This window comes from Triturus cristatus, chromosome 11, assembly GCF_964204655.1.
Source record: "Triturus cristatus chromosome 11, aTriCri1.1, whole genome shotgun sequence".
NCBI lineage: Eukaryota > Metazoa > Chordata > Amphibia > Caudata > Salamandridae > Triturus > Triturus cristatus.
This window is the reverse complement of record NC_140594.1, coordinates 411,021,744-411,048,988: the sequence shown is the minus strand read 5'-3', so window position 1 is coordinate 411,048,988 and position 27,245 is coordinate 411,021,744. Positions and strand designations below refer to the sequence as shown.

General features: G+C 47.9%; 1 protein-coding gene across 6 annotated transcripts in view; it reads left to right on the top strand.

The window, feature by feature from the left end:
- OGDH (oxoglutarate dehydrogenase) overlaps window positions 1–27,245 on the top strand; it is a 587,498-nt gene that overhangs the window by 194,291 nt on the left and 365,962 nt on the right. For all 6 annotated transcript variants that reach the window (XM_085636081.1, XM_085636083.1, XM_085636078.1 and 3 more), the window contains 2 exons: window positions 1,370–1,460; window positions 25,256–25,435. In XM_085636081.1, the coding sequence (XP_085492207.1) occupies window positions 1,370–1,460; window positions 25,256–25,435 (271 nt within the window). The remainder of the gene's footprint in view (window positions 1–1,369; window positions 1,461–25,255; window positions 25,436–27,245) is intronic.

Here is a 27,245-nt window from a genome sequence, read left to right as displayed (position 1 = left end):
GACCAGTACCTGTGGTACCGGACCCGTTGCAGCAAGCCAAGACCGAGAGAGTAATCTGAACTCCCAGCGACTCCGGATTAAGCAGCTGACCAGGGACGTCAGCACATGTCCAGAGTGGCCCAGTTGTCCTGATTCTGCACCCTCAACCGGCGACACGGACTACCGCAAGGCTCTAGGACGCACAGAGTCCAGTTGCCGTTTCTACTCTGCACCCGAACACCCCAGCCCGGGTACCGACGAACCAGCTGTGCCACCTGGTCCCCAAGGCTCTTGTGACCCAAGCCCCCTGTTGGGAGCTTCTGAGCTTGTCTACAAGTCCCCCTCTGGAGCCAATTTCCAGGTGGACCCCATTTTCCTTACTGCGTTGCGCGCACAGCTACCAATCGGACCAGCACCTCTGCACCCGGATTTTCCTGGGCAGGTAACAAGTAATTGCTGGTGGTACTTTGGTCCTTGGTCCCCTGCTGCTTTAAGACCCAAAGAAGACCCTCGGAAACTGACCGTAATTACCTGTATGCTATCTATGCCTTTTCTCCCATAAGAAAGCATTGTGCGTAAAGGCGCATTTAAGAAACTGTTTTACTTACCTGCAAATTTAACAAAGTACTTGTATGATAAGTAAGTTCTTGGTATTAAAATTTATATAAGAATATAACTTTTTTTTCCAAATTGATCTTGGATTTATTTTTGAGTCTCATTTATTGTCTCTGTGAGTACAACAAATGTTTAGCACTATCCTCTGATAAGCATAACTGCTCACTAACACTACCACAAAAGAGAGCATTTGGGTTTTCATTTTTGCTTCTGTAAACCAATTGGGGATTGCCTGGACTCTTTACACAGTGTACCTCGTTTTGGCCCACTATATAAAGAGCCAGCTTCCTGCAGGAAAGCCATGCTTTATTTTCTGGTTGCCTGGCGGGCTTGATTGTAAAATGTATGTTATTTCTTTTGCTGAATTGTTCAGTGTTTTGTATAGAAATGTTGGACTAGGCTGGTGCGCCTTCCAAAGTTTTTTGTATACATTCATATTAATTTTCTTTTGCAATTTGCACTCCTCATCACTTAGAAACCATAGAATAATTTTAGCTATTTGCTAGATGTTAAAGCGGGGTGGTTCCAAAGACCAGTTGGGTAATGTGACCTAGTTAATTTCAAATTGAAGTGTGCGTCTGCGGATGTGTGTTGGGGGTATGGCCTGGTTTTGAGTCCTGATGGCATCTAGCAAAGTAATTTGCTAACCTTGGATAGCATACGTGGCAGGAGGGAGTGGGTGTTACTTGTGCTACATGATTGTTCAAAAGCAGTTTGCCCATCAGGGAAATGAGTGGACAACTTAACAGTCAATGTTTTAACTTCACTCTTGCAGGGGCCGTCTGAATGTCCTAGCAAACGTGATCCGTAAGGAACTGGAGCAAATTTTCTGTCAGTTTGATCCAAAATTGGAGGCGACTGATGAGGTAAGTAAATTATGTGTTGTGCTTAAAGTCTGTAATCTATGGTTTTCTGGCCTTAAGTCCCACAAGAGTGAAGAGTTCTTGCTTGATAATAAGCTCAGCTGGGCAATATTTGTAAAAACAATATTATAAATACTGTTAGAGCGCCAAACATATCACCACTCTTGCTGCCATTTTTATAGAAATTAATGCGTCTATCTCTGGTGATGAGTGTTTACTAACGTATAGCAGATCACATCCAGGCTACACAAAGTTAAATAGTTATTGAGATTTTTTGTGTGTTTCTTTTAACTTTATCGAAGTTTAATTTTGCTCACGTTTGTTGTTTTGACGATCCATATAAATGGTAGGTTTCCTTTCACTGGGAGAGAAGCTTGGTTTGTTTTTCCCAAAAAGCATTTAATCTATTAGCATTGTGGATTCCACTAGATGTCATTTCGTTTTTCTGAGCTCTCTAATGATTCTTCTTGTCCCTTCCTCAACCCGTGGCACATTTTTCTTATTCCACGTGAGTGCTTTTTTTTTTTTTTTGGAACCGTTTATTACAGGACTCAAAAAAATTGTACAAGTATGGGCCTACAACCTTCCGGCCGGCCGCTAGCAATATAAGGAGCATACGGTATACATTTGTAAAACACATGGTGCCGCTGCCGAGCATTTACAGGAGATAACATCGTTGCGTGTCACATTATGCAGACCCCATCCTACGGTTCCATTTTAAATTTAAAGCACAGCAAACACAAACAAACCCACAAGGCAATCCTCAATCGAAATAGCAACACGTGCTCCCCTAGAGGGGGAATCTAGCCATCTATAGGAGTCTCAAGAGGGGGGGGGAGAGATCAGAACTAGGATTGGGGGCACCCGATGCCCAGGTACCGGGGGGATGAGTTGGCTAAGGGGACGGGGCCGGCGATGGATCAGGCAGTAGGGGTGGAGCACAGATTCCCCCGCGGTAGGCGTTCCAGGGGCCCCACACTTTCACCCATGTCGCAGGCTTACCTCTCGCCACATACACCACCTTTTCCCGAAACATGCACCAGTCCATATGCTCCTTCCAGGCCGAGACTGTCGGGGTGTTCTGGGATCCCCACAGCTGGGCAATATCACGCTTGGCAACCATATATCCCAGAGTCACCCACCACGTCTGCGGCACCGAGTAGTCGGTAGGCTCCCACACATTCAACAGGCATCTCCTCGCTTCGGGCAACAGCGCCACATGCGTGACCACTCGCAGCACCTCATGCACACCTCGCCAGAATCCCTCCACCTGCGGGCACTCCCAAAGGATATGCAAAAAGGTCCCCAGCGCACCACACCCACGCTTACACAAACCGTCCTCAGCATAGCCCATACGCAGGAGCTTTGGCCCCGTCATATAGACCCTGTGGAGTATCTTGAGCTGGACGAAACTAAGGCGAGCCGGTATGGCCACCTCTTTCGGGGAGGCCACCGCGGAGATCCAGTCCTCGTCGTCCAGCTCCAGCCCATCGGCTACCCAAGCCTCACGAAGGGCAGTCAGCAAGTCTGAGCGATCGTTGATTAGTTTTTTATAGATCAGTGAGATCGTGCTGTCAGGGACGTGTCCGTCCAGCACTCTATCCTCCAGGGGGGAGCACTCCGGGATGGAGGCGACGTCCGGAAAGACGGAGCCCAGCGCATGCCGGACCTGCAAGTACCGAAAGTACTCGCTGCCCTGCAACTGAAATTCCGTCTGCAGCATCTCGAACGTTTTAAATCCTCCCCTCGTCCAGAGATCCCCCACTCTGCTGATGCCTATTAAATCCCATTTCTCAAAGCCCTTCGAGGTCCACAAGGAGCCCAACCGCTCAGATGCGTATAGTGGTGACGCCCGGGTCAAACGGTCCTTCCACCCCATTGCAGCATTAGCCGTGTGCCACACTTGCACCATGACACGCGTGGGGCCCGTCAGGCGAGCGTCTGGCGCGCTAGAGTAGAGCGCTCGATTATAGTCACCACCTGGAAGTAGCATCCTATCCATTTCAAACGCAGGGTTTAAGGCTGGCCCATATAGGCCCTGATTAATTGCGGCTAGCTGGGAGGCCCAATAATACCGTTTAATATCCGGGAGGGCAATCCCCCCATCATACCAGGGGAGCGTCAGCTTAGACAGGGCAATACGTGGCCTCCCGTCCCAGAACAGGCGACGCTGCAAACTCTCCACTTCTCGGAAGTAGCGCGCCGGGACAAGGTCCATCGTGTTCTGTAACGCGTATAGGAAACGCGGCAACGACATCATTTTAAACAATGCCGCCCGGCCGAGCGGCGAAAGCGGCAAACGCCGCCAGCGCGCGACATCCTCTTTCAGACGCTGGAGGGGGGGAAGCAAGTTCCGATCATACCGAGCCTCCGGGTCCAGAGTAATGAAATCACCCAGGTACCTAAATCCCTGCGGGGCGACCTGGATCGGACAGCCCCGCGGGAGGATAGGAGCCTCCCCAGAGAGAACGTACACACACGATTTAGCCCAGTTGATGACCAGACCGGAGTTACGACCGAATGAATGCAGAACATCAACTAGTACTATGAGTGATTTACGTGGGGAAGCTAGGTACAAGAGGATGTCATCAGCGTATAAGGATACACGGTCCTCATACTCGGGGGACCAGCGGAGACCACGGATGGAAGGCTCCCACCGCAGCCACTCCGCCAGGGGCTCCAAGGCAAGTGCAAAAAGGAGCGGCGATAAGGGGCAGCCCTGTCGAGTGCCTCGGCCCAGCTCAAACGGAGCCGATACTCTTACGTTCACCACCACCTGCGCCAATGGGCCCGAATACAGCAATTTGACCCAACTGATGAACCCTGGGCCAAATCCAAACTTCGCAAGCATCGCCCAGATATATGGCCATTCAAGCGTGTCAAACGCCATGGTGGCGTCTAAGGACGCCAAAATGGCCGGCTCCCGTATAAACGGGGCACGTGCGAGCACACCGTGCAAACGCCGCAGATTAAGGGCCGTGTTGCGATGAGGAATAAAGCCATACTGGTCCTGATGAACCAAATCGCCCACTACGCCGACCAGCCGATTGGCCAGTACCTTAGCGAGAATCTTGGGCTCCGCATTCAGCAGCGAGATGGGCCGATAGGATGTAACCCGGTTCCGAGGTCTCCCCTCCTTGTGGATGACCACGATTGTAGCCAGACGCTGGTCCGGCGGGAGGGAGCCCACCGAGTGTGCCGCCAGGAACATAGCCCGGAGGTGGGGTGCCAGCGTATCCGGTCGTAACTTGTACAACTCGATAGGGAGACCATTCGGAACCATGGCCTTGCCGGAAGCGACCGAGCGTATGGCGAGGGCGATCTCGTCGGAGGTGGGAGCGGCGTCCAACGACACCCTGTCCTCCCCAGAAAGGTAGGGCAGCGCGATATCACTGAGCAGGGCGAGGGAATCCTCTTCCGAGCAGGAAGACACCGGGGAATACACCCCATGGAAATAATCCGCAAAGCAGGAGACAATTTCTTCTGGCTCGGTCACACACACACCATCCGTTTTCTCAATCTGCGGGACCACACGATTCGCTCTTTTTTTTTTTGTCCAACCACGCTATAAGCTTACCAGCCTTATCACCCACATCATACAAACGCCCCTGTTGCTCTCTACTGAGGCCCCTGGCCGCCTCCGTGACGAGGGCCCTGTAGGCCGCCTGCTTGAGTTGGAGGACATGTAATGCAGCATCCGTCACCCCACCTTCTAGATTCCCCTCCAACTCGGCTATTTCAGCCTCCATCCGGGTCACCTCCTCCCGCTCGCGCCTCCGGGCATGGGAAATGAGGGATAGGGCCTCTCCTCGGAGTACTGTCTTGAAGGCCTCCCATAGCGGTATGGCCGAAGGCACAGACCCCACATTCTCATCAAAATATCGCTGAAGGGATTTAATCAATGCAGCGCGAATGGAGGGGTCGCGCAGGTACCAAGGATTGATTGGGACCACCCTACCCTCACCCCTCGGAAAGACATTAAAGTGCAGTAGGAGCGGGGAGTGGTCCGAAATACCCCGTGGCAAATGGCGTACCTCTCCCACCCTTTCAACATAGGCCGCCGGGACAAGGACATAGTCTAGTCGTGAGAGGCTACCATGGGCTCCCGAGTGGAAAGTATACTGTAACTGCGCGGGGTGTTTTAAACGCCAGCAGTCCACTAATCCAAATGTATCTAAGAGGCCGGGTAGCCACGCCTGTGCCCGGGGGAGGTCCCTAGGGGGGTGACGATCCAAAGATCCAGATACCACCGCATTGAAATCCCCCCCCCACAACCAAAAGCCCCCCCGGAAGGCCAAGGAGAAGGCGCCCAAGGTCCGCAAAGGTTGTCGACTGCAGCCCCGGTGGGATGTATATTGACACAAAGACAACCACTTTGCCCTCCAGTCTTCCCACCAAGACCGTATAGCGTCCCCTATCATCGTGGAGCACCTCATCAATCTCCAACGGGAGCGAGTTCTTCACCATGATGCCCACACCCCGTGAGCCGGACGTAAAGCCCGAGTGAGCCACTAGGCGATATCCACGCCGATTCATGGCGCAGAAGGAGTTACCAATGAGGTGCGTCTCCTGCAGGAAGACTACATCAGGCGAGAGTCGCTTCAAAAATTGCAGGACCACACCCCGTTTGATCCTGTCCCCCAGTCCATTCACATTCCAGGATAACAAAGTTAGTTCCCTACCCCCATCATATACAAGAGCCATCATTCGTACCCCGGAGAGCACCTTAAAACCAACACAATAATACGTTTGCCTTGTGGTAAGAACGAACAACACCCCATCCCAACCCACCCACCCCAACAGAACTCCCCCCTCCCTGCACCCCTGCATGAGCCCAAACAGCCCCCCCAACGTGCAGTGTGCCTGTCGCCCCATATATAGTTAGACTAACTAAGCCCCCTAGAGGAGGAGGGAGAACCCCCAAGAGACCCAACACAACCTCCATAGGAGGGGAACTTACAAAAAACTGACGCAGAATTAAAAGTGGCATCATTTTCGTCCAGAGTGAGGCCCATTATGAGACCCTCAGTCCTGATCCAGCGTGCCGTCACCCCCCGCCGCCCCCCCGATCACGATCCCCGGGCAGAGTATCCAGCCAGTCCCCGGCCGCCTCGGGACGATCAAAGAAATGCGTGCGACCATCCACCTCCACACGCAACTTGGCCGGGAAAAGCATGGCATACTTGAGGTTTAGGTCCCGAAGACGGCGTTTGACACCTAGGAAGCTCAGTCTCTGCTTCTGGACCGCTGGAGTGAAATCAGGATCGAAATTAACCTCCATATTGTCTAGCTTGACCGGTCCATGCAGTCTGGAGGTTTGCAGGATAGCGTCTCTATCCCGAAAATTGAAAATCCGGGCGATGAGATGTCTCGGAGGGGCTCCGACATTAGGCCGACCCCCGGGAACCCTGTGAGCCCTCTCCACAGCGAAGAACTTGCTCAGCCCCCGTGGCTGGAGATGGGTAGCAATCAGGTCCTCCACAAAAAGATCCGCCGCCTCCTCGCGTCCCTCGGGCACCCCGATAATGCGGATGTTGTTCCTCCGTGCCCGACTCTCGGAGTCCTCCAGGCGCCGATCCATTAGCGCCGTCGCCCGACTAAGCCGGCGCACCTCCGTTTGCAAGGCCGCCACATCTGTCGTTAGGCCCGATGCGGTGTGGGCCAAAGAATCTACTCTGTCATTGGTTTTGGAAAGATCGGCCCTCACCAGGCCAACATCCACAAGGACCGAGTCAATCTTCTGCGCCAGTGTATCAAACCGCTGGCCCACCGAGGCCTTCATCTCTGCAATGGCGCCCATAACATCTCGCAGAGTCAAATCTGCGGGCAGGTCTGGGGTATCAGGAGGACTCTCAGGGGGCTTGCGCGGTCCATCGGGCGATCCCTTCTGGAGGGTATAGCGGTCCATACTGTTGGCCTGATGGACGGCACCGCGCCGGGTCGATTTGGTCTTTACCCGGTCTCCATCTTGTTTCGTGGCCATGGCCGCCAGTCTCCCAGTCGCACCAGCCACGCCGTGTAGGGCAGGAAAGCAGACACAGGCTCCGGGGGGGGCCCCCTCGGGCAGCGGGGTGGACACAGCCGGCAGGCAGGCAGGGTCTCCCAGCAAGGCCACACCACACCAACACCAAGGGCTCCGCGACCCAACCTTGCAGAGACAACAAGGTGGTGCGAAAGTGAAAGTGCGGGGCACGCGAGTCGCCAGGCCCTGCCTGCTGCTGTTGTTCACTTTGTCCCTGGATCACCCCACTGCGCAAATCCGGGGTCCGGCGAGGGGAAGGCCGCACACTTCAGTCGGTGCTCACTCCGGTGTCCGAGGTCCGATTCGGAAGCGGGAAACGGGTGCCACCTCAGCTCAGGTTCACCAACCTAGTCCCCTCATCCAGGGCAGGATAATGTCAGGATATTCGTAGGAGGTCGCGGAGGTCCTCGGGAGCCTCGCACCTACGCGGCCATCTTGGTTGCGTGCTAGGCTCCTCCCCCCACGTGAGTGCTTTTAATGTTGGCGCATATACATGTTATATTGCCATATGATTTGCATTAACATGTCGGGTATTTGGTCTGATATTGCTTGTGGTGTTTAAAAACAAACTATGGTAGATGTTGTTTCTGGTATGTCTGTAAGCAGATCACCCTATGACTCGGCACAATTTTCCATGTTTGAAGTATATACGCATTATTCTTTTGGCAGATATAGTTAATCTGAGCACCAACAATGCAACTTGGAAACAAGATTCCAAAGCTGGAGCACTGTTTGTGTTTTGGGGATTTTGTTCTTGGGGCCACACTAGCTGGGTTCAAATGCCTACCTTTTATTTAATTTAATTTTGATATGCCGTTTGTCATTTTTTCTGCTTAAAATGGTTCGATTGTGTTCAGTTATCGTGTAGAAATTGAGCTTGATTTGACTGACTTCTGTTTCCATAATAAACGTTACCTGTGAGGCTCGTGGGACACTCAAAAAGGTGTCCTCTGTTTTCATAAACCAAAATTGGTTTCAGTTTCTATAAGATAAGTAAATCATCAGGTGGTTCAAATCATTGGTTAAGTGGAAAACATAACCGACCAGGAGGCCTGTTTGAGTCATGATGGGGGGGGGGGGGGGGGCAGAGGAGGAACGGAATGGTGTCGTAGTTCGTAACAGAATTAGTTCACTTGTGCGCACACCTAGGTGGGGTTGTATGCCAAGGAGATTGCATTCTCCATGGTAAGACTAATCTAGACTTGAGCAACATACCACTCCAGGCTAAGGCAGATGTTCACTTACTTTCCCTATATTTTCTCCATCAAGGGTATCTCATGTAGATGATATTCCCACTTTACCCGATGAGGGATGAAACAAAGCTCATCATCCATGTGGTAGACTCAAACCAAAACCTCAGTCATTTAAAAATCTTTTGTCCCAATCATACAGTTTCTGCATTAGTTATGAGTGTCACTGAAATGACCGTATAATGTAATGCACTACCACCTATCAAAGCAGCAACACCTTAGCTAATGAAGGACAAGTATAGAACTACCTGTTCCTTTAATCATCTGCTGAATGGGACCTGGCCATTTTGTCCGCTCTATGTATGACAATTTTCCTTCTCATTAATGTCCGGTCCCCTTGACAAGAAGGGCAAGACGTTCTGCTCTGTGGAGAAAAAATATGTGAACTTTTCTATTATGACTGGTACAGTTCTCTGAAAGATGGTGCAAAGGTTTGCAGACCAGTTTCCAGACGAGAACGACAAAACTTTTCAGGGCGTTAAAGTTTTTTATGTGTCTAACCAAGTGATGGGTGCTGCATCTGCTCTGTCTCATTGGGCATTCCTCTGGAATTTGGCCTGGTGCAACAGAGCAAAGAATGCTTGGGAACGCATGCAAAATATCATGTACTCAAAGCTCCGAATGGGAGCCTGAAAAGCATGCTAAAACACATCTTTGGAGGACCTCCTAACCCAAGGCAGGTCTACATGCTGGAAGCAGTAGAAGTTTTAGATTTGGCAACACAGAATTGGGGTCAAGAGGACATACTCTACCCGGGCATCAAGAAGGCAATCAATAAAAATGCTATTAACTGTCAAGAGAAAGTGATTTAGCACATTTTGAGAGTGGAAGTGGTCAATCTGGGCTGATCGCTACATACATGGAGCACATAGCTCAGCCTTACCTTCACCAAGCATTGGGGAGAAAGGCCCTAAAAAACATTCAGTGCCTCTCCCAATACAAGAACTAAATCCGAGGTGGAAAGCCCTTGAACACAAAATCGGCTGTAGAATCTGTAATTTCAAAACAGAATCATTACTACATCTGACGTGCCGCTGTCCGGGTCTGTTACATTCTCGTCTGAAGCTACTAAAGCCAATATGGCTACGCAAAGGTGTTCGGACAGTAAAAGAAGCTGTTGTGGCTCTATTTTCCTGCACTCTTAACGACCGACCTGACCAGACTTGGGAGATACATGGAGGAAGTGCGTTCCAGACTTGTTAAAGAATAAGATCACGCCAACCGCGAGAAAACAGACTCGCAGTGGACAGACGAAGACACACTTCCCTCATAATGCTTCATACACAATTTACTTTATTATTTTTTTTTTATTTTCCATATTTTACTTTCCATGGAATTAAATTAGTTAGAACTGTAAATGAATTTCTCTTAATGATTTGCATTTAAATTACTCTGTTATATTGCAAATGGTTTTAAGTAACTGTGCAATAAAATAAATATACCACACCATTGGGCAGTTCGCAAGTATTGCAATGGATTATTCCATTGGAGATCCTCTTGGTTATGGATTAAAGAGGAGAAGATGGGTTTCCACCATACATTTTTAAACCATCCCTTCTTAGGATCTTTTCACTATTGACAACAAGGTGCACCATATGAAAATGTATGTAGAGAATTGAAGTGGAAGAGACCAGTTGAAATGAAAGTGGGTCATTTAGGGTGCAAGATAGGGAGTAAGATCAGCATTCAAACCCCTCGTAGACAACCACACTAGCCGTCTAAGACGAGGTTTCCACTAATGAAAATCATTGTGAGGCATACAAGAATCTGCAAGTGAATACATTGCCCCTGGGAAACAATGTCTTACCCATCCCAGTCTCCTGATGGCCGCTCTGGTAGGAGAAAATGTCTGCAATCTTATTTCGGAGTGCTACAATACAAGAGAGATGAGTGCTATTGCCAAAACATGTATACATTGAGATGCAAAGCATCTGTTCCAGGCATTCTACAAAAAAAAAATGTAACTTATCCTTCAGGATAGTTTTAAAGCAATATCCAACATCTTGCTGCAAGGATGAGCAGTGTAAAAATGTTTTTGAATTCAAATGTACGATTCAGAATACAATGCGAGCATTGGCAAAGTAAATAGGTCTGTCTCTAAGTTGCAAATAAAGGCATAGTCACATTTGTTGCATCTTGTCCCTGTAACCTACAGAATCTGAGCACAAACGTAAGGAAAAACAAGGAGGTATTGAAAGAAGCAGTCTCCAGAGAGAGAAGAGGCACGATTAGTGTGTTCGTTCATGCCTTCAATCACAAATGTTTGCACATTGTAACCAAACAGATTGACTTTGCCAATGCTTGTTTCTCAGCAAGACACTCAAAGAAGAGAAGATCTACTCATTGTGTGGTATGACTCAGTCTTTTGTTCTGTGATGTGGCTCAACAGGCTGAAACCATCCAGGGTTACTCGCTGTCTACAGCAATATCAAGGCTGATTTGCATATGATTGCCCTCTATTTATAATGGCAATGTAAGGAACAAAAAAGGCAATGTCAAAAGATCGGGCTTATGAATTAAAAGTCCTTTTGTGCCATTGATGTGTTTAGCTACTCCCGTCCCCATTCAGGCACTCTACTGCTCCTCTGCACTAATGAGTCCATTCATCCATCCACTGACTCAGTATTGCATTCACTACAATAAAACACACAAACTTTAACAAGATCTGCACGATAAATAAAAAGAATGCAAGTAGAAAAAAGAAAATATACTGCCACCTAAATACAGCAATCAAATGCTTGCAACAACGAACCTAAGCATAGCAGCTGTTTGACTTGCAGTAGTATTGTACATACTCTGTTTTCGTTTTAAGGTTTCTGCATGGCAGCCACGTTTAGACTCTATAGGTTTTCTATCATGGAATGCTAAGACAATGATGCACTATGGATGACCGCATTCCATAATGGTTGCTTGGTTTAGAGGAAGTGACATTGTGAGATGTAGCTCACTACAGATTAAATGAGTGTCCGGCAAGTAGCCGGTTAACACTTCCTTGAGCTGTAGTAGACTTTTAGAAAGAAATTGAAAATACAAAAAGAGAGGAGCAAAGAAACTAAAGGGGAACTATTAAAGGAGAAAATTGAAATGAAAGAACTAGCCCATCAGCCCTGCACTGAATCGCACATTTTGAGATGGATGTGCACGTGAATAAAAACATGCCGCCATGCACAGGGCAAGTGAGCCAGTGACTGAAGTAGACTGAAGCATTTCTCCATGCAGTATGCTGTTATGGATAAAAACAGCAGGTAGTAAATGATCCTCAGACAGGCCAGTGCAGAAGAGGGCTGATCAAAAGGTCCTCTGTGCATTTATATAGATGTATATTTAGATCTATGGATGCATGTATTATTGACTGATTTGTTTTACAGGATCCTGGCACACAGCTAAGGCTGTCAGGCCTTCTGAAGCAATTCTAGCAAGACTTATTACAGTGCAAATAGCCTATCCCTAGGGTTTGTCAAACTGGGTAAACACCAAAACCCTTTGCTACAAAGGTAATCGGTGAGATCTCATATAGCAAAATACCTGACTGCAGGTGTTGGCACAGTGCAAAAGCAATCCACCCTTAAACACCTGGTGGCTTTAACATGTGTAACATAAGTAAATCAGGCCTAATGCCTTTGTCGTAAATTTTCATAATAAATATATCAAAACCTATGGCATTTGAAATACTTTTTCCTTTGTCTCTCCATTGAGTACACTGAAGGTACTGTGAACACCAAGAAGGTATGCATCCAAGAAGTCAAGGATATGCCGTTCTGATGGATACATCTGCCAGTGGATTCCTCACCTTGTGAATATCCCCTGCGCCAGCAACATTCGGAAACTTTTGTAGCAGTCCACGCCAATGAGGTCGAAGACGTCACAGAGACACGGCTCCGCTCGCGACTCCGCTGACGTCACCGGCTCCATAAGAAGACCTCGTCGGCGTGATGACGTCAGTTCCCTTTTTTCCGCGCCGTCGACGCCAACGGATTTCGGGAATTGCTGTTGGTAGCTTAACTGTTACTTTGTGTTTTTCTGGTTTTCTCTGTTTCTCTTTCGAGAAATATGTCGACAAGGAAGTCGGGCTTCAAGCCCTGTCGGGAATGTGGCAAGCACATGTCAATTACAGACCCACATGAAGACGGTGTTTGGTGTCTCTTGTCCGACTATGATGTGGATGGTTGTTCTTGTTGCCGGAAGATGAGTTCTAAGGCTCTTAAAGGGAGGCAAAGCTTTTCATCGCCAGGATGAAGAAAGAAAAGAGAGGAAGGAGAAAGTCCAAGTCAAGGTCGAGGTCGGCGTCCAAATCGAGGAGGCACTCTTCACGGCGCCACTCCGACAAGAGTTCGGCGTCGAAGTCGCCGGCTTGGCGTCGGAGGGAATCCGTGTCTCCTTCTCCAGTCCCGGCCTCACCTCTGGTTCCTTTTTCTCCGGTGGCTTCGCTGGCTTAGGCTTCATCTCCGGCTCCGGTGATATCCCCGACGCCGGCTTCATCTCCGGCTCCGGATTCATCTCCGGCTCCGTCTCCGGCCCCGGTTGAGGATCTTCCAGTCCCGGGTGAGCCTGCGACGCCGCTTATTCCACCGTCGGCGCCGGTAGGCCCGAGTCCGGTGATGCCTGACCAGTACCCTGCCTTCCGTGGACCAGGTCAGGACCCCTCGCATTATCTGAATGCGATGTATGGGGTGTTTTCGAGGGCCATGTATACCACTGGTGCACCTGCGGGTCCGATTGGTCCAATGGCTTTTAACTTGGGAGTGCCGCAGGTCTATCCTCAAGCTCCATTCATGCAGTTCTTTCAAGCGACGCCGTCTTGGCATCTGCCGGCGCCGAGGACGTCGACTCCGCTTCCCTCTTCACCGGCGCCGGCTCGACCTCGTTCGACGCCAGCTGCTCCTGTGGATTCACGGTCGACGCCGCTGCCGGCGCCGTCTGATTCGAACACGGCGCCGCTGACGCCGCTGGTGCGGATTCGATCCAGAAGGAAGGCACAGAGTGGTGGATGAAAGGAGGTATCTTTTGGAGGAAGCTGAACCTGAAGAGGGAGAGTTGATTGAGTTAGATGAGGTGTATGAGGAGCTAAAGGACGCAAGTGGTTTGGATTTGTCTCCGGAGTGGGAGATCACTCCTCCATCAGATGAGCCCTCAAAGGATGCAGCGCCGTATCATGCGGTTATTAGGAAGGCTGCAGAGCTGCTTGATCTCCAGTTGCCAACTACGGAGTTTAAGTCAAATATATTAACTGAGGTATTGCATTCTCCTACGGCAGTGTCAGAGCCATTGCTTCCCTTCAATGAGGCTATTGTTGACCCTGTTTTAGAGGTCTGGCGTAAGCCTTTTTCTGCTCCTGCGGTTTCCAAGACTGTTGCTAGGAGATACAGAGCAGCCCCAGGGGACCCCGAGTTTTTGACATCACACCCTTCGCCTGAGAGCCTGGTGATTCAGGCAGCTTGTTCGGGGAAGTCCAGGGGTGCTTTTCCTCAGGTGCCTGGTGACAGAGAGGCTAAGAAATTAGATCAGTCGGCCAAGAAGGTCTTTTCATCGGCCAGCATGGCACTTAAATCGACAAATGCAACTTGCCTCTTGGGACGATATGTGCATGCGCTTATGGATTCGGCTAAGAAACTGGCGCCGAAACTGTCTGAGGAGGATAGGGCTGGATTCAATGAGATCTTGTCGGATGCCCAGGCAGCTGCACGCCAGGTGATCCAGAGTGGATTGGACACGGCGGTTTCGGTGGCGAGAGTCATGGGATCTTCTGTCGCCACCAGAAGGAGTGCATGGTTAAGATCTTCGGAGTTTTCACAGGATGTGCAATCGACTCTTTTGGACCTGCCATTTGATGGTTCTGGCCTGTTTGGCAAAAAGGCAGATGCTGCTTTGGAGCGATTCAAAGACAGCAAGGCGACCGCTAAATCTCTGGGCCTGCAGTCTCAGTCGAGGGGGGTCTTTTAAAAGATATAGAGGTTTCGGGAGGACATCTTTTCGAACCTATAGGCAGACCCAGCAGCAGCAAGGTTCCTCGTCTAGAGGTTACAGAGGAAGAATCAGGGGTCGCTCACGTGGCCGTCGGCTCTCCTCCTCCTCTTCCTCCTCCTCAGCCCCTCCCACCACCGCAAAGCAGCCCTAGATCCGCCATTCCGGATCATGCTGGTCCTGTGGGGGGCCGGCTTACCCATTTTCTGCAAGATTGGGAGTCTGTAACTACAGATCTCTGGGTTCTGGATCTTGTAGAAAATGGGTACGCCCTTCCCTTTCGGGAGTACCCTCCGAATTACCCTCCTTGTCAAGGTGCTTGCTCGGAGGACCACCGTCTTCTCCTACAGGAGGAAGTCCTGAAGCTGTTTCAAAAAGGTGCGATAGAGGTGGTTCCAGAGCAGGAGAGGGGTCGGGGATGCTACTCCCGGTATTTCCTGATTCCCAAAAAGGACGGCAAATTGCGTCCGATACTGGACCTCAGAATCTTGAACTTTAACCTGAAACGGGAGAAGTTACAGATGCTCACCCTTGCGCAGGTTCTTCAAGCGCTGAATCAGGAGGACTGGATGGTGTCGCTCGACTTGCAGGATGCGTATTTTCATATCCCCATCCTGAAGTCGCACAGGAAGTATCTCCGGTTTACGGTAGGGTCACAACATTATCATTTTGCGGTCCTTCCGTTTGGTCTAACTTCGGCACCTCGAGTCTTCACGAAGGTGATGGCAGTGGTGGCAGCCCATCTCAGAAGGTCGGGGGTCTCGGTTTTCCCTTATTTGGACGACTGGCTGATCAAGGCGGAGTCGCTGGAGAAGGTGCTGCGTCATCTGCAGGATACAACTCAGCTGTTGTACAAATTGGGTTTTTCGATAAACTTGCCCAAGTCTCACCTGGTGCCCTCTCAGTGCAACCTGTTCATAGGTGCGGTACTGGACACTACTGTTTGTCGAGCATTTCCTCAAAGGATTCTCGACATACAGGAAATGATTCCTTTATTTTACAACGGAGCGGCCGGCTCGGTCTGTTCGCCTCCTGTTAGTCAACCATGCACGCTGGCACATGAGGGCGCTCCAGTGATGTCTCCGCAAGCAGTGGTATCAGCACAAGGGAGTCTGTGAGGATCTCCAGAGAAGCTGCAGCGGATCTATCTTGGTGGAGCGTGGAGGGCAATCTGTCCCAAGGAAAGCCCTTCCATCGGTGACAACAGTGATAACGGATGCATCCACCTTAGGGTGGGGTGCTCATCTGGGGGATCTGGAGATCAAGAGTCTTTGGTCTCCAGAGGAAAGGTTGCTTCACATCAACCTTCTGGAATTGCGGGCGATTCGTTTGGCTCTCAAGGCCTTCCTCCCTTCCCTTCGCGGTCAGTCTGTTCAAGTCCTGACGGACAACACTACTGCGAAGTGGTATATAAACAAACAGGGAGGAGTGGGGTCTCTTTGTCTCTGCAGAGAGGCCCTGCGTCTATGGTCCTGGGCTCAGGACCATCAGATTTGTCTAATGGCAAATCCTCTGGCCGGGGATGCTGAACGTACGTGCGGACAGTCTCAGTCGGCAGTTCTCCGCCGATCACGAGTGGAGGCTTCATCCGGAGGTAGTTCGTCACGTCTTTCGGATGTGGGGAACTCCTCGGGTGGACCTGTTTGCCACTCACGAGAATGCTCACTGCCCGTCATTCTGCAGTCTCCAGTATCCGATGCAGGGAGCGTTGGGGGACGCGTTTCAGTTGAGTTGGGGCTCACGACTCCTTTACGCGTTTCCTCCCATACCCTTGATTCCTCGGGTTCTGAGGAAGATTTGCCAAGACCGGGCCCAAGTTATATTGATCGCCCCGGATTGGCCAAGAAGGGTGTGGTACAGATCTTCTCCACCTCTCCTCGTGCCCTCCGCTCAGTCTCCCTCTGAGGGCAGACCTCCTCTCGCAGTCGGAGGGGCAGGTTCTACACCCCCACCTCCAGAGCTTACAACTTCATGCCTGGAGATTGAACGGGGCAACCTGAATTCTTTCTCTCTCCCACCAGATGTGGTGGATGTTATTTTATCGGCCAGGCGACACTCCACCAAATCTATATATTCATATAGGTGGTCTAAATTTGTGTTTTGGTGCGGAGAGGGGTCCATTGATCCCTTGAAGGCTCGTCTATCTAACATTTTACAGTTTGCCCTTTCACTTGCTCAGCAAGGCTTTGCTGTGGCTACTGTGAAAGGATACTTATTGGCTTTGTCGGCTTTCCTTTGTTTGCTGGATCAGCCGTCATTATTCAAATCACCTATTGTTCTTTTTTTTATTAAAGGGCCTTACAAACAAGTTTCCTCCAACTCCTTTTATTATGCCTCAATGGGACTTAAACCTTGTGTTCACTTATCTTATGGGTTCTCCCTTCGAGCCCTTACACAAGTGTCCTTTGAGGCTGTTGTCCTTTAAGACAGTATTCCTCATTGCAATCACCTCGGCAAGGAGGGTAAGTGAGCTTCAAGCTCTAAGTTCAAAACCCCCATTCTTGACTGTTCATACTGAACGAATGGTACTCAGGACCAGGGCTGCGTTTTTGCCTAAGGTGGTAACTCCCTTCCATCTGGGGCAGTCCATTACCCTTCCTTCCTTCTATCCTCCCCCTCACCCTTCCAAGGAGGAGGAGCGGCTTCACCGCTTGGACCCTAAGAGGGCGGTGAGCTTCTACCTGGACAGGACAAAGGACTTCAGGGTTGATGACCAGCTCTTCGTGGGCTTTGCTGGCTGCAGGAAAGGTCGAGCGGTGCACAAGCGCACCCTTTCCAGGTGGATTGTCTTGTGCATCAAGATTTGCTACTCCCTGGCTGGTAAGGAACCTCCGGAGGGTTTGAAAGCTCATTCCACTAGAGCAAAGTCTTCCACGTCTGCCTTGTCTAGGGGTGTTCCTGTGGAGGACATTTGTAGGGCGGCAACGTGGGCCTCCCTCCACACCTTCGCAAAACATTATTGCTTAGACACTGAGGTGAGGAGGGACGGACATTTTGCGCGATCTGTCCTTCAGGACTTTCTGGTATAGAAGGGTGGACACCCTCCTCCGGGAGTGGGGACTGCTGTGGAATCAATTCACAAGGTGAGGAATCCACTGGCAGATGTATCCATCAGAAGAACAAGTTACTTACCTTCGGTAACGCTTTTTCTGGTGGATACAGTATCTGCCTGTGGATTCCTCACTGACCCACCCGCCTCCCGTTGTCCATCCTTCTATACCTGTAATTCTAATGATGGTATTTCAAATGTGTTTTGTTACTGTCAAAGGCATTGTTATTTCTTGTGCCTTGCTATTTATTCTCCACACTGTGTGTTGCTTTGCATTTCATGTACTGTGTATACTGTGTATATATTGCTGTCAGTCCGTCCGTGTGCCTCGAAGGCACGGAAAAAAGGGCGGAACTGACGTCATCACGCCGACGAGGTCTTCTTATGGAGCCGGTGACGTCAGCGGAGTCGCGAGCGGAGCCGTGTCTCTGTGACGTCTTCGTCCTCATCGGCGTGGACTGCTACAAAAGTTTCCGAATGTTGCTGGCGCAGGGGATATTCACAAGGTGAGGAATCCACAGGCAGATACTGTATCCACCAGAAAAAGCGTTACCGAAGGTAAGTAACTTGTTCGTCTCGACAATAAGCAGCTTGACCAACTGCACCTTTCACTTTTTTAGGATAAGCTGCCGCAGTCTGGCCTGCCATCAACTCCACATTCGCGAGTTTCTGGTAGACATGACCCCAGATGCACAGAAACCTGGCTAAATGAGGCATCTCTGCCAGACATCGCTGCTCTCCCGCCGAACTTCTGCATTCTCAGAAGGGATCATAAAGATGGGATAGGAGGCAGCGTAGCGATTTGTCTATAAATACATCTTCCAGTGCAAGATAGAGGAGTCCTCTTTTGCAGCCTGCGAAGTTCTGTTTTTCTCACTCACACCCAAACCTATGATTGCTGGCGCCCTAATTTACTGGTCTCCCAGCTATGACGGGAATTGGTACTCCCACAATCCCAGATGCCATTTCCCCTTGCATTCTCAAATGTGCCAATTTCATTTTACTTGGAGACCTCAACTTGCATCTAGAGGATACCACTTGCACGCTTAGCCAAACACTTACTGAGGACTTGGAGGCTATGAATCTTTAACTAGTCTCTCATCCACTCACAAAGCAGGCCATCTGCTAGATCACATTTTTTCTAACATTCCAGGCCTAGCCACATATCAGCCCATTCCGTTAGTTTGGTCTAACCATTTTGCAGTGCCAATCTCTGCACCTTTCTATACTCCACCTACTCCAATGGTAGCCAGACCCAAAGTTAGGTTGGAAACTTAGCCAAACTTGACAACTCCGCCTTCACTGGGTGCCTGATGAGGTCCCCACAGAAGGTCAACTTAGATCAACGTTTGATCGACAACTGGCTTTGTGACACTACCGGCTAAATTAAAACCTGCGTCCAGGCACAGGCAGCACCCACTTGCCCCATGGTTTAATGAGTCCTTTCAGGTAGTTAGTTAATAAACAATGCAAGTGATTAGAGCGGGCATGGAGGAAGCTATATGATATACATTTTAAAAGAATAGAAACGAGCCTTAGGTCGCTACAACTCTCACTGCAGGAATGCACGCATCTTGTTTTATTCGGAAAAAATCTCCCAAGCACAAAACTCCCCCAAAACACTTTTTTAAGTGGTACAAGATTTATCAGATGCCAACAATGCCGCACCATCTCCTGCACTTTCACAAGAGCAATGTGATGTGCTTGCGGACTTCGTTAAGAAGGTTGCAGATCTTCAGTTTACTGGGGCCACTACGAGGAACAATGACACCCAGCTAGGGAGAAATAGACCTAATCCCAATTCCATTCCTCTCTTAACTGGGAAAGAAAAGCCCTCCGCAACTGGTGAGGCCCCCGCAAGATTGCAATCTTAATTGCCTTTGGATCACCCCCATCTGATTGATCTAATGTAGTCAATAAAATCTGTTTCGCCTTGTGACCCTCTCCCGCTGGCCAAATTAGGAACCTTGAACACGCAACCTATGCAGCTGATGGTTGAACTCTTAAACACACCTCTACGCAAGGGACATCTGCCTAAAGCGTGTAGACGTGCTATGGTTCTCCCTCTGTTACAGAAACCCCACCTGGACTTGGACAGTTGGTCCAATTTCATACCGATTTCCTTGTTACCAATCTTTTCCAACATACTATAAAGACACGTAAACACCCAGCCTACCTCATTTGTGGAGACCCAGGGTGCCCTCCATTTCTCCCAATCAGGATTTAGGTCTGGGCACAGTACCGAATCTGCCGTTCTTGTAGTCACAGAACATCAATGGAAACTCCTGGATAGAGGCGGCACAGCAGCGCTGATTTTACTAGATCAAAGCGCGGCCTTGGACACTGTGTCCCATGATATTCTTATTGAAAGACTGACTCAACTGGGCCTCCATGGCACGGCGCTTTCATGGTTCTCCTTAACAGACCACATATTTCAGGTCTTTTCCACAAATGTGGCATCTGGACTATACCCTCCTACATCTGGAGTTCCACTCGGATCCATACTAAGCCCCTTGCTTTTTAACGTCTACGTCCGCCCTCTGGCAGACGTGGTGGAAAGATGTGGCTGACTTTGTTTTCATATGCAGACGACACCCAGATTATTTTCTCCCCGTCGGGGCGGAAAGTTAGTTCTGAGGATCTCCACTCCTGCCTCGACCTTGCCTCCATTTGGATGAACACCAACTCCCTGAAATTAGACCAAGGTGATGGTCACATCTGTGGGGGCCTCAACACTGGCCACCTACTACCACCAATAGTGAAGAACCTGGGCTTCTGGCTCGACTCCACCTTATATATGAAACCACAGGCAGCCAAAATAACCTCTACATGCTTTGCTACCATGAAATGGCTCAAGACGATCCTGTGGATTCTTTATTTTTCTGCTCAAAGAACAGTCATTCAAGCCATGATATTGTCAGGACTTTATTATGGCAACATCCTGTACTTGGGGGCAGACAAGGTGATAAGGCAGATAAGGTGCCTGCAGGTGGTGCAGAACTCTACCGCCAGGCTTCTGTTTCGCCTCCCCAAAACTTCCTCCGCATCCGGCCTTCTCTGCCAACTTCACTGGCTCCCAGTGGAGAAGAGAATACATTTTAAAGCACTTTGCTTTATGTACAAAATTCGCTCCAGCTCGGGACCTCAGTATTTGCAAAACTTGATGATTCCTTATCTTTTTTCTCGTACCCTACGCTCTGGTAGCAGTCTTTTCTTTTCAGTCCCTAGAGTTAAACGCACCCAAATGAGCAGCTGTTACTTTTCTTTCTTTGGTCCCGCGCTATGGAACTACCTCCCCAATTCCCTAAAAGGCTCTGCTTCTCTATCTGTTTTCTGCAAAGACCTAATGACCTGACTCTTTGAACTTTCATAACTTTGCTACCTGTTCTCAAAGCGCTGGGAAACCCTGGGGGTAGATGTGCACTATACAAAAACGTATTAACAACAACAATAATAATGGTGAACCAATTGGGCCTATAGCTGTTATCATTGGCTTATCATAACCAACTAACTGCTGCTGTACTGAGCTTAAGTTTTTTTTCAAGGCAACCATTGATCATTCAGTTATAAAATTACACATGTATATACAGGTGTAGTTGTGAAAGGTTTACAGGGGGGTCTATCCAGAATTCTCACAGTGCACATTTTTATAGACTTGGTATTTCAGAGGATGTAACCACACCGAAAACCTTGCCTAATACAGTGAACTGTGAGATTCCGGGTAATGAAACGCCTATCTGTAGGCTTTCAAATAGAGTAAAAACAATTTGCCCTTAATTGCCTGTAGACTTTAACACATGATTTTTACAATCAGTATGGCAGGCCTACTGCCTTTCTCGTAACTTTTCATGACCAGCAATCAGGCCAATAGCCTTTGTCGCTGACTTGTCACTGTAAACAACTCAGATCTCATTTATTTGGCATCAGCTGTCCCACAAGACAAAAATCAAATATAATGTAAAAAGATTACAAATATGTAGACAATTACAGTTGTCAAAACAAGGTAAAATCCCTTCTACTAGAGGCTAATAAGGAATACCACATGCAAATCTATTCTCATGGTTTGTTCAGGTGGGTCACGAAAGCCCTTGCCTACTACGGTAGGGTGAGATGATATGTAAGAAAAATCTGCCTATTAGATTTAGCACAGTGGATTAACTATCGATCGTTAACGCTCATTGCTTGTAACACATGCTATTTACAATAAGTAAGTTGGACCTATTTGCTTTTTCATGAAATTTCTTAATAAACCGATTAAAACTATGGAATCTGGATTAACTTTAACCAATGAACAATGAGACCTCTAGCCTTTACCATTGGCTTGCCACCGTAACAAATACAGACAAATTCAAATGCACATAAACTGGCAACCATCATTGATACAGGTATAAAATTACAAATATGTAGAACAGATGAGCTTGCGAAACAATAATCAACCCCTCAATACTGCCTAAATCATCACAGTGAAAACCCCCAGGCTTAAACAGAATGGGTGTGCTTCACCATAATCCTTGCCCACTCGTGTAATCTGTGAGATTACAAGTAACAAAATACGTGTCTATAATGTGTAATCTGATGTGATAACAGCTCACTGCTAAAGGCCTACTGGTTCTAACAAATGCTTTTCACAATAAATAAGCTGGGCCTACTGCCTATGTCATAACTTTTCATAATGAGCAGATGAGACATGTTGCATTGGACATAACTTGTCCCTGTGCATCAGTCTGGCCTAAAGCCAGGACCACTGGATTTAGATGACCGGGGAGGACTAAATTATGGAGCATGATTGACTAAATTATGCAGCAAGGAAAGGCAAGTTATACAGCGTAATGCGGCACACTTTGTGTTAATATTAACTCATTATTTTTGACAATTTTTACACATCTTAATACTTTCTGGCAAAAGGTTCACCTCACGAGTACCACATTAACACCCAAATACTAAAAAACAGAAAGGTACCCAGCCAACTTTTGCGAAGGGCCTTCCACTCTGCAGCAATGTGTTGCTGAGTTTGTTTTGCAACTTTTGGTTAGAATCAAATTGGTTTGCTGAAATCTGCAGATTGTGCAGCAGGTGATAGATTATGTGGCAAAAGCAGCAAATCCTTAATTATGCACCCAATCCACATCATTCCAGCGACCCTGCCCATAGCTTGTCACTATAACCAGTTCTGGCCTACAGTTTTGAACATTAGCTTTTCCACCAGACAGCCACCTGGCATGAACTCATAAAATTACAAAGGTATACAAAATTACAGTTAGCTAAACAAAATACTGTCTTTCCTAAGAGGGCCTAACCAGGATTTTCATATAGCAAATCTTCTATATTCCCTGTTTGTACAGGGGGTTGCGGGCACAGAGGGATGAAACACCTAAACCATTGTTTACTACTGCAATCGCTGAGATTTAATGTAAGCAAACCCTTCTCTGTAGCCTTTTATACAATGTGATAACAATCCACCCTTAAATGGATTAATGTTAACACATGCTTTTCACAATAAATGTCAGCCCCCACTCCTTTATCGTAACATCTCGCATTAAACATATCAGGCCTATGCAATGATTACCTTCTTGCCACCATATCCAACTCAGTCCTTCTGTATTGAGAAGAGGTTTTGCCACAAGCCAAAACATGCAATACATGCTCACTTTTCAGTGGCAGCACATCCCTTCAGCACAATCCAATCCTGTACTCTGGGAAACCAAGATGTCCATGGAGCCTAAAACCCTCTCTCAGTAGTGTAGTACTCTAAAATCTCCTTTATTTTGATCCCATAAGGTCTGATGACTGCTGCGGTTTCAAGCTAGACCTAAAATAACATGTAAATTGGTGTAGCCCTGGGCATCCCATAATGCTCTCGCATACACAACTGCACTTTGTAGACTAAAATTATAGATGTGAAGGGTAGGATGCTCGGTCTGGAAAACAGAACACCTTCCCCATGACTGTCCTTCTCATCTGTGCTGCTGCCAGAGAAATAATACCATAAATGATTAACTTATCTAAGGCACTTTAACAACATTACAGGGCTGTGTGTGCCCCTGAAAGGTCAAGTCCATTCCATTGTAAACTTTGTACTTTGAGACAGTGAGCCTTCACTAAGCAGCCTTGCTACTGCTGGCTCGGGCAGCTGGGTAAACAAATAAAAGAATGTCAGCTGTGCGGAGGGGAAGCCCCTATTCTGTGGAAGTATTCACCTGTGCCCAATTCTTAGAAGGTAGCTTTGATGTTTTTCTCCTCTGTGGTTTGGGAGAAGTCAATCCTGCACTTCCCAAAAGTAGAGTTGTTTGGATGTCTCTTGGGAAGATGTGACCTTAGACTTCAGAGGGACATGAGAAGTTTCTTTTTAAAGGAGGATATGGAAGTTTAAATGCAGCTAGTCCTAAACATCTGTAAGTAGTGGCTTCACTGCTGTTGCGATTCAGAATCAAACTGACACCTTCAACTGAACTTCCTCCTTTTTTTTTTTTATTCTATGAAGATATGCAGAATGAACACTTCAGACCTCAACTACATTTTGTGTGTTAAATGATCCCTTGGCGTTGAGCCTGCTGGGTAGGGGATGGCGGAATCTAGCTGCATCTGAATAGACTGAGGGTGCCTTTGTGGAGTCTAGGTTTTGGCAGTGACTTCTACTTATGGACCATGGGTCTCCCATGATTACCAGCAACACTCAACTGATTGCAGAATAGAGCCCCGGGCCAAAGTCCCTGCCCGCCCCTCTTAGAGAAGCAGGAGCAGCTTTTGCTTCTATATCGGCTTCAAAGCACTTCAGGTTTAAACTGTAATAAAGATGGTGCAGACAAACAGCCATCTTGTGAAGGAGTTGATAGCAGACTGTGCCCCACCGTTTCATTGGCTGCAGGGGTGCAATCTGCACTAGCGGTCATGAACGAACAGGCGAAAAAGCTTTAAGTTTGACATCTTTGGTCTTGTCATTGTGCCATCCTTAAATTCACTCGTACGTTTTTCAGAAGTCAAAGGCACGTTTTTGGCCTTCTAAACCCCTTGCCTCTTTTTGTTTGTTTGTTGTTTTTGTGAGTGTTTTAGGGTTTTTAGCTCAGCATACTGAAAGTCATCTGAGTGCTGGTCATATATGCCATTGTAGAGGACTGTCTTCTCATTGCCCCACACTCTACCTGAGATGCACCAACCGCACCCACCTAGTTAGTCAACATAAATTGATCTGTTCTTTCTATTCACACATGGCATATTAAACAATTTCTGGATGAGTTTAGTGATGTCCTTCTCCTGAAAAGGAAACTTATAAGGACAGTAGAAATTGAGGGGTATTGGTATTTGTGATGTAATTTGTGCATAAATATTATTTTTCCCTATAGCCTCATTAGGCAGATTTTTCAATTTAAGGAAAAAGATCATGCTCTAAATGTATGCTCGAGTGTGAGTATCTTATCAGATAATTCTGCCAGCCAAAGAGTTCAGAAATTAATGCATGTGTAAATCAAAATTGAGGCTGCAGAGGTTACTTTATTTCACTGTGCTGTTTTTCTCCTAGGGGTCTGGTGATGTAAAATACCACTTGGGCATGTATCATAGGAGAATTAACCGTGTCACAGAGAGGAACATAACCCTTTCATTAGTGGCCAATCCGTCTCATTTGGAAGCTGTTGACCCTGTTGTGCAAGGAAAGACCAAAGCTGAACAATTTTACAGTGGGGACACAGAAGGCAAGAAGGTAAGGCTTAACCTGCATATTTGCTAATGAAATGTTATCTGTCTTTCAATGTTACTTTTTTACATCTAAGATGTGAAGAACTTTGCATTGTGAAGAAGGCATGTGGCTGATCAATTGTAGAAGATTGCATTAATTGATGGATTAGTACGCACTTTCCACTGCCTTTCTTCTTGGTCTAAAATCTATAGTTCTGCTCCACCCCATAATTAATATATGATTAAATTGCCACCACCTCAACATTTTCAAAATCCATATTGCCCGACCTTCCACTCTGCCAAGATATCCATCAGCAAGCTGAACTATAATCTTCCTCTCTAATCCTTAATCTCAATTTAGGCACCGTCCTAGAGTGGCTCACTCATATTTGCCACGTCATACCTAATAATATTACACAGGTAGACACTTTTGGCACACCTATGATTTTTCTGCTAGTATAGCCTCTAAACCAATACTCCACCCATGTCTTAGCAATATGCAGCTATTTTTCCCCTCTACTCTTCTAGCCTATCAAAGGTATACCTCCTTCAGTGTAAGAGCATGCTTGCACTGCCCCACATGGTCGACTTTGTGTGTGCATGCACAAAAGTGCTCCATAATGGTTTCTTGGACTAATTTATCTGCCATTTTTAAGAAGGCAGGAAGGTAGCTTGCATGGGTAGGAACTAGATCCGGAAGTGGTACAGAGATCCCACCTTTGGTCGCAATCTTCAGATTCTTTTTTTTGGCCGAGCTCCAGAAGATTGGAGAGAAGAATCAACGAAAAAATAACACATTATCCTAAGAACAGGAAGAAAGGGTCTTCGACATACCGGACTTCAATCCTACGGCCGGAGTGTGATGGAGAGGGAGAAAAGAACGTCAACGACACGAAGAATGCGCATGCAGGGGGTCCCTGTGCGCGGTAATGGACAAAACACCTTTCAAATTCTTTGACCATTGTCACCACAAATACGCACAAAAAGACCAGCATCCAGTCTGCAACCTTTGCCTGCCACTGGATCACCGAAGTGACTACTGCAATGCATGCTTGGCTTTCACCCCAAAGAAGTTGAGAGAAAGAGAGAGGCAGAGAAGAGCCAATAATAACATTCAGGGTCAATACCCACCACCATCGCTTCGAGACCTGGGCCTCTCCAGCGAAGACTAGGACAACGTAGCCGAAGGGGAAACAGACGTCAGTCGTTGAGGTCGAGAAGACGACTCCAAAGGAGGTAAGGGAACCGTCTACCTCGAAAAAGATAAGAGTCCAGAAAAACGGACTCTAAGCCCTCGAAAGGAACCTCGGCGTCGAAAAATACTCTACGTCCGCAATCACGTCCAAGGGAAAATGATCAGTCAGTTCCTTAGACAAGTACTCCGAGATGGCAAAAAAGACCCTCGAAAGGTCAGACGTCGAAAGAAAGTCACGAAAAGGACGCTCGGACGTCCAAAAAAGAGAGGTCGAAACAGGCTTTGACAGCTGCATCGGCGCCGTCAAGCTCAAAAAGAAAAGTGGAAAGTCTTGACGCCGAAATTCAAGCGTCAGAGATGGAGCAAAAAGACTCAAAGCCAAAAAGGCAAGTATCTTGCAGCGCAAGAAAGATTTCGACAAAAAGATGACACTTTTCAAAATTCCACTGAAAATTTCGATTGACGTCGAAAAACATGTCGCTGAATTACAGCAGCCAACAACTACCGAACCACAAGAAGAAGAAGAGGAGCAAACCTATGCGGGTTCGGCGACTTCGGAGGCTCAAGACCTGCAATGGCAAGATCTCGATGCCGAATCACCAGAAGAAGCAGTGGAGTCCCATCCATCGATACCTTCATC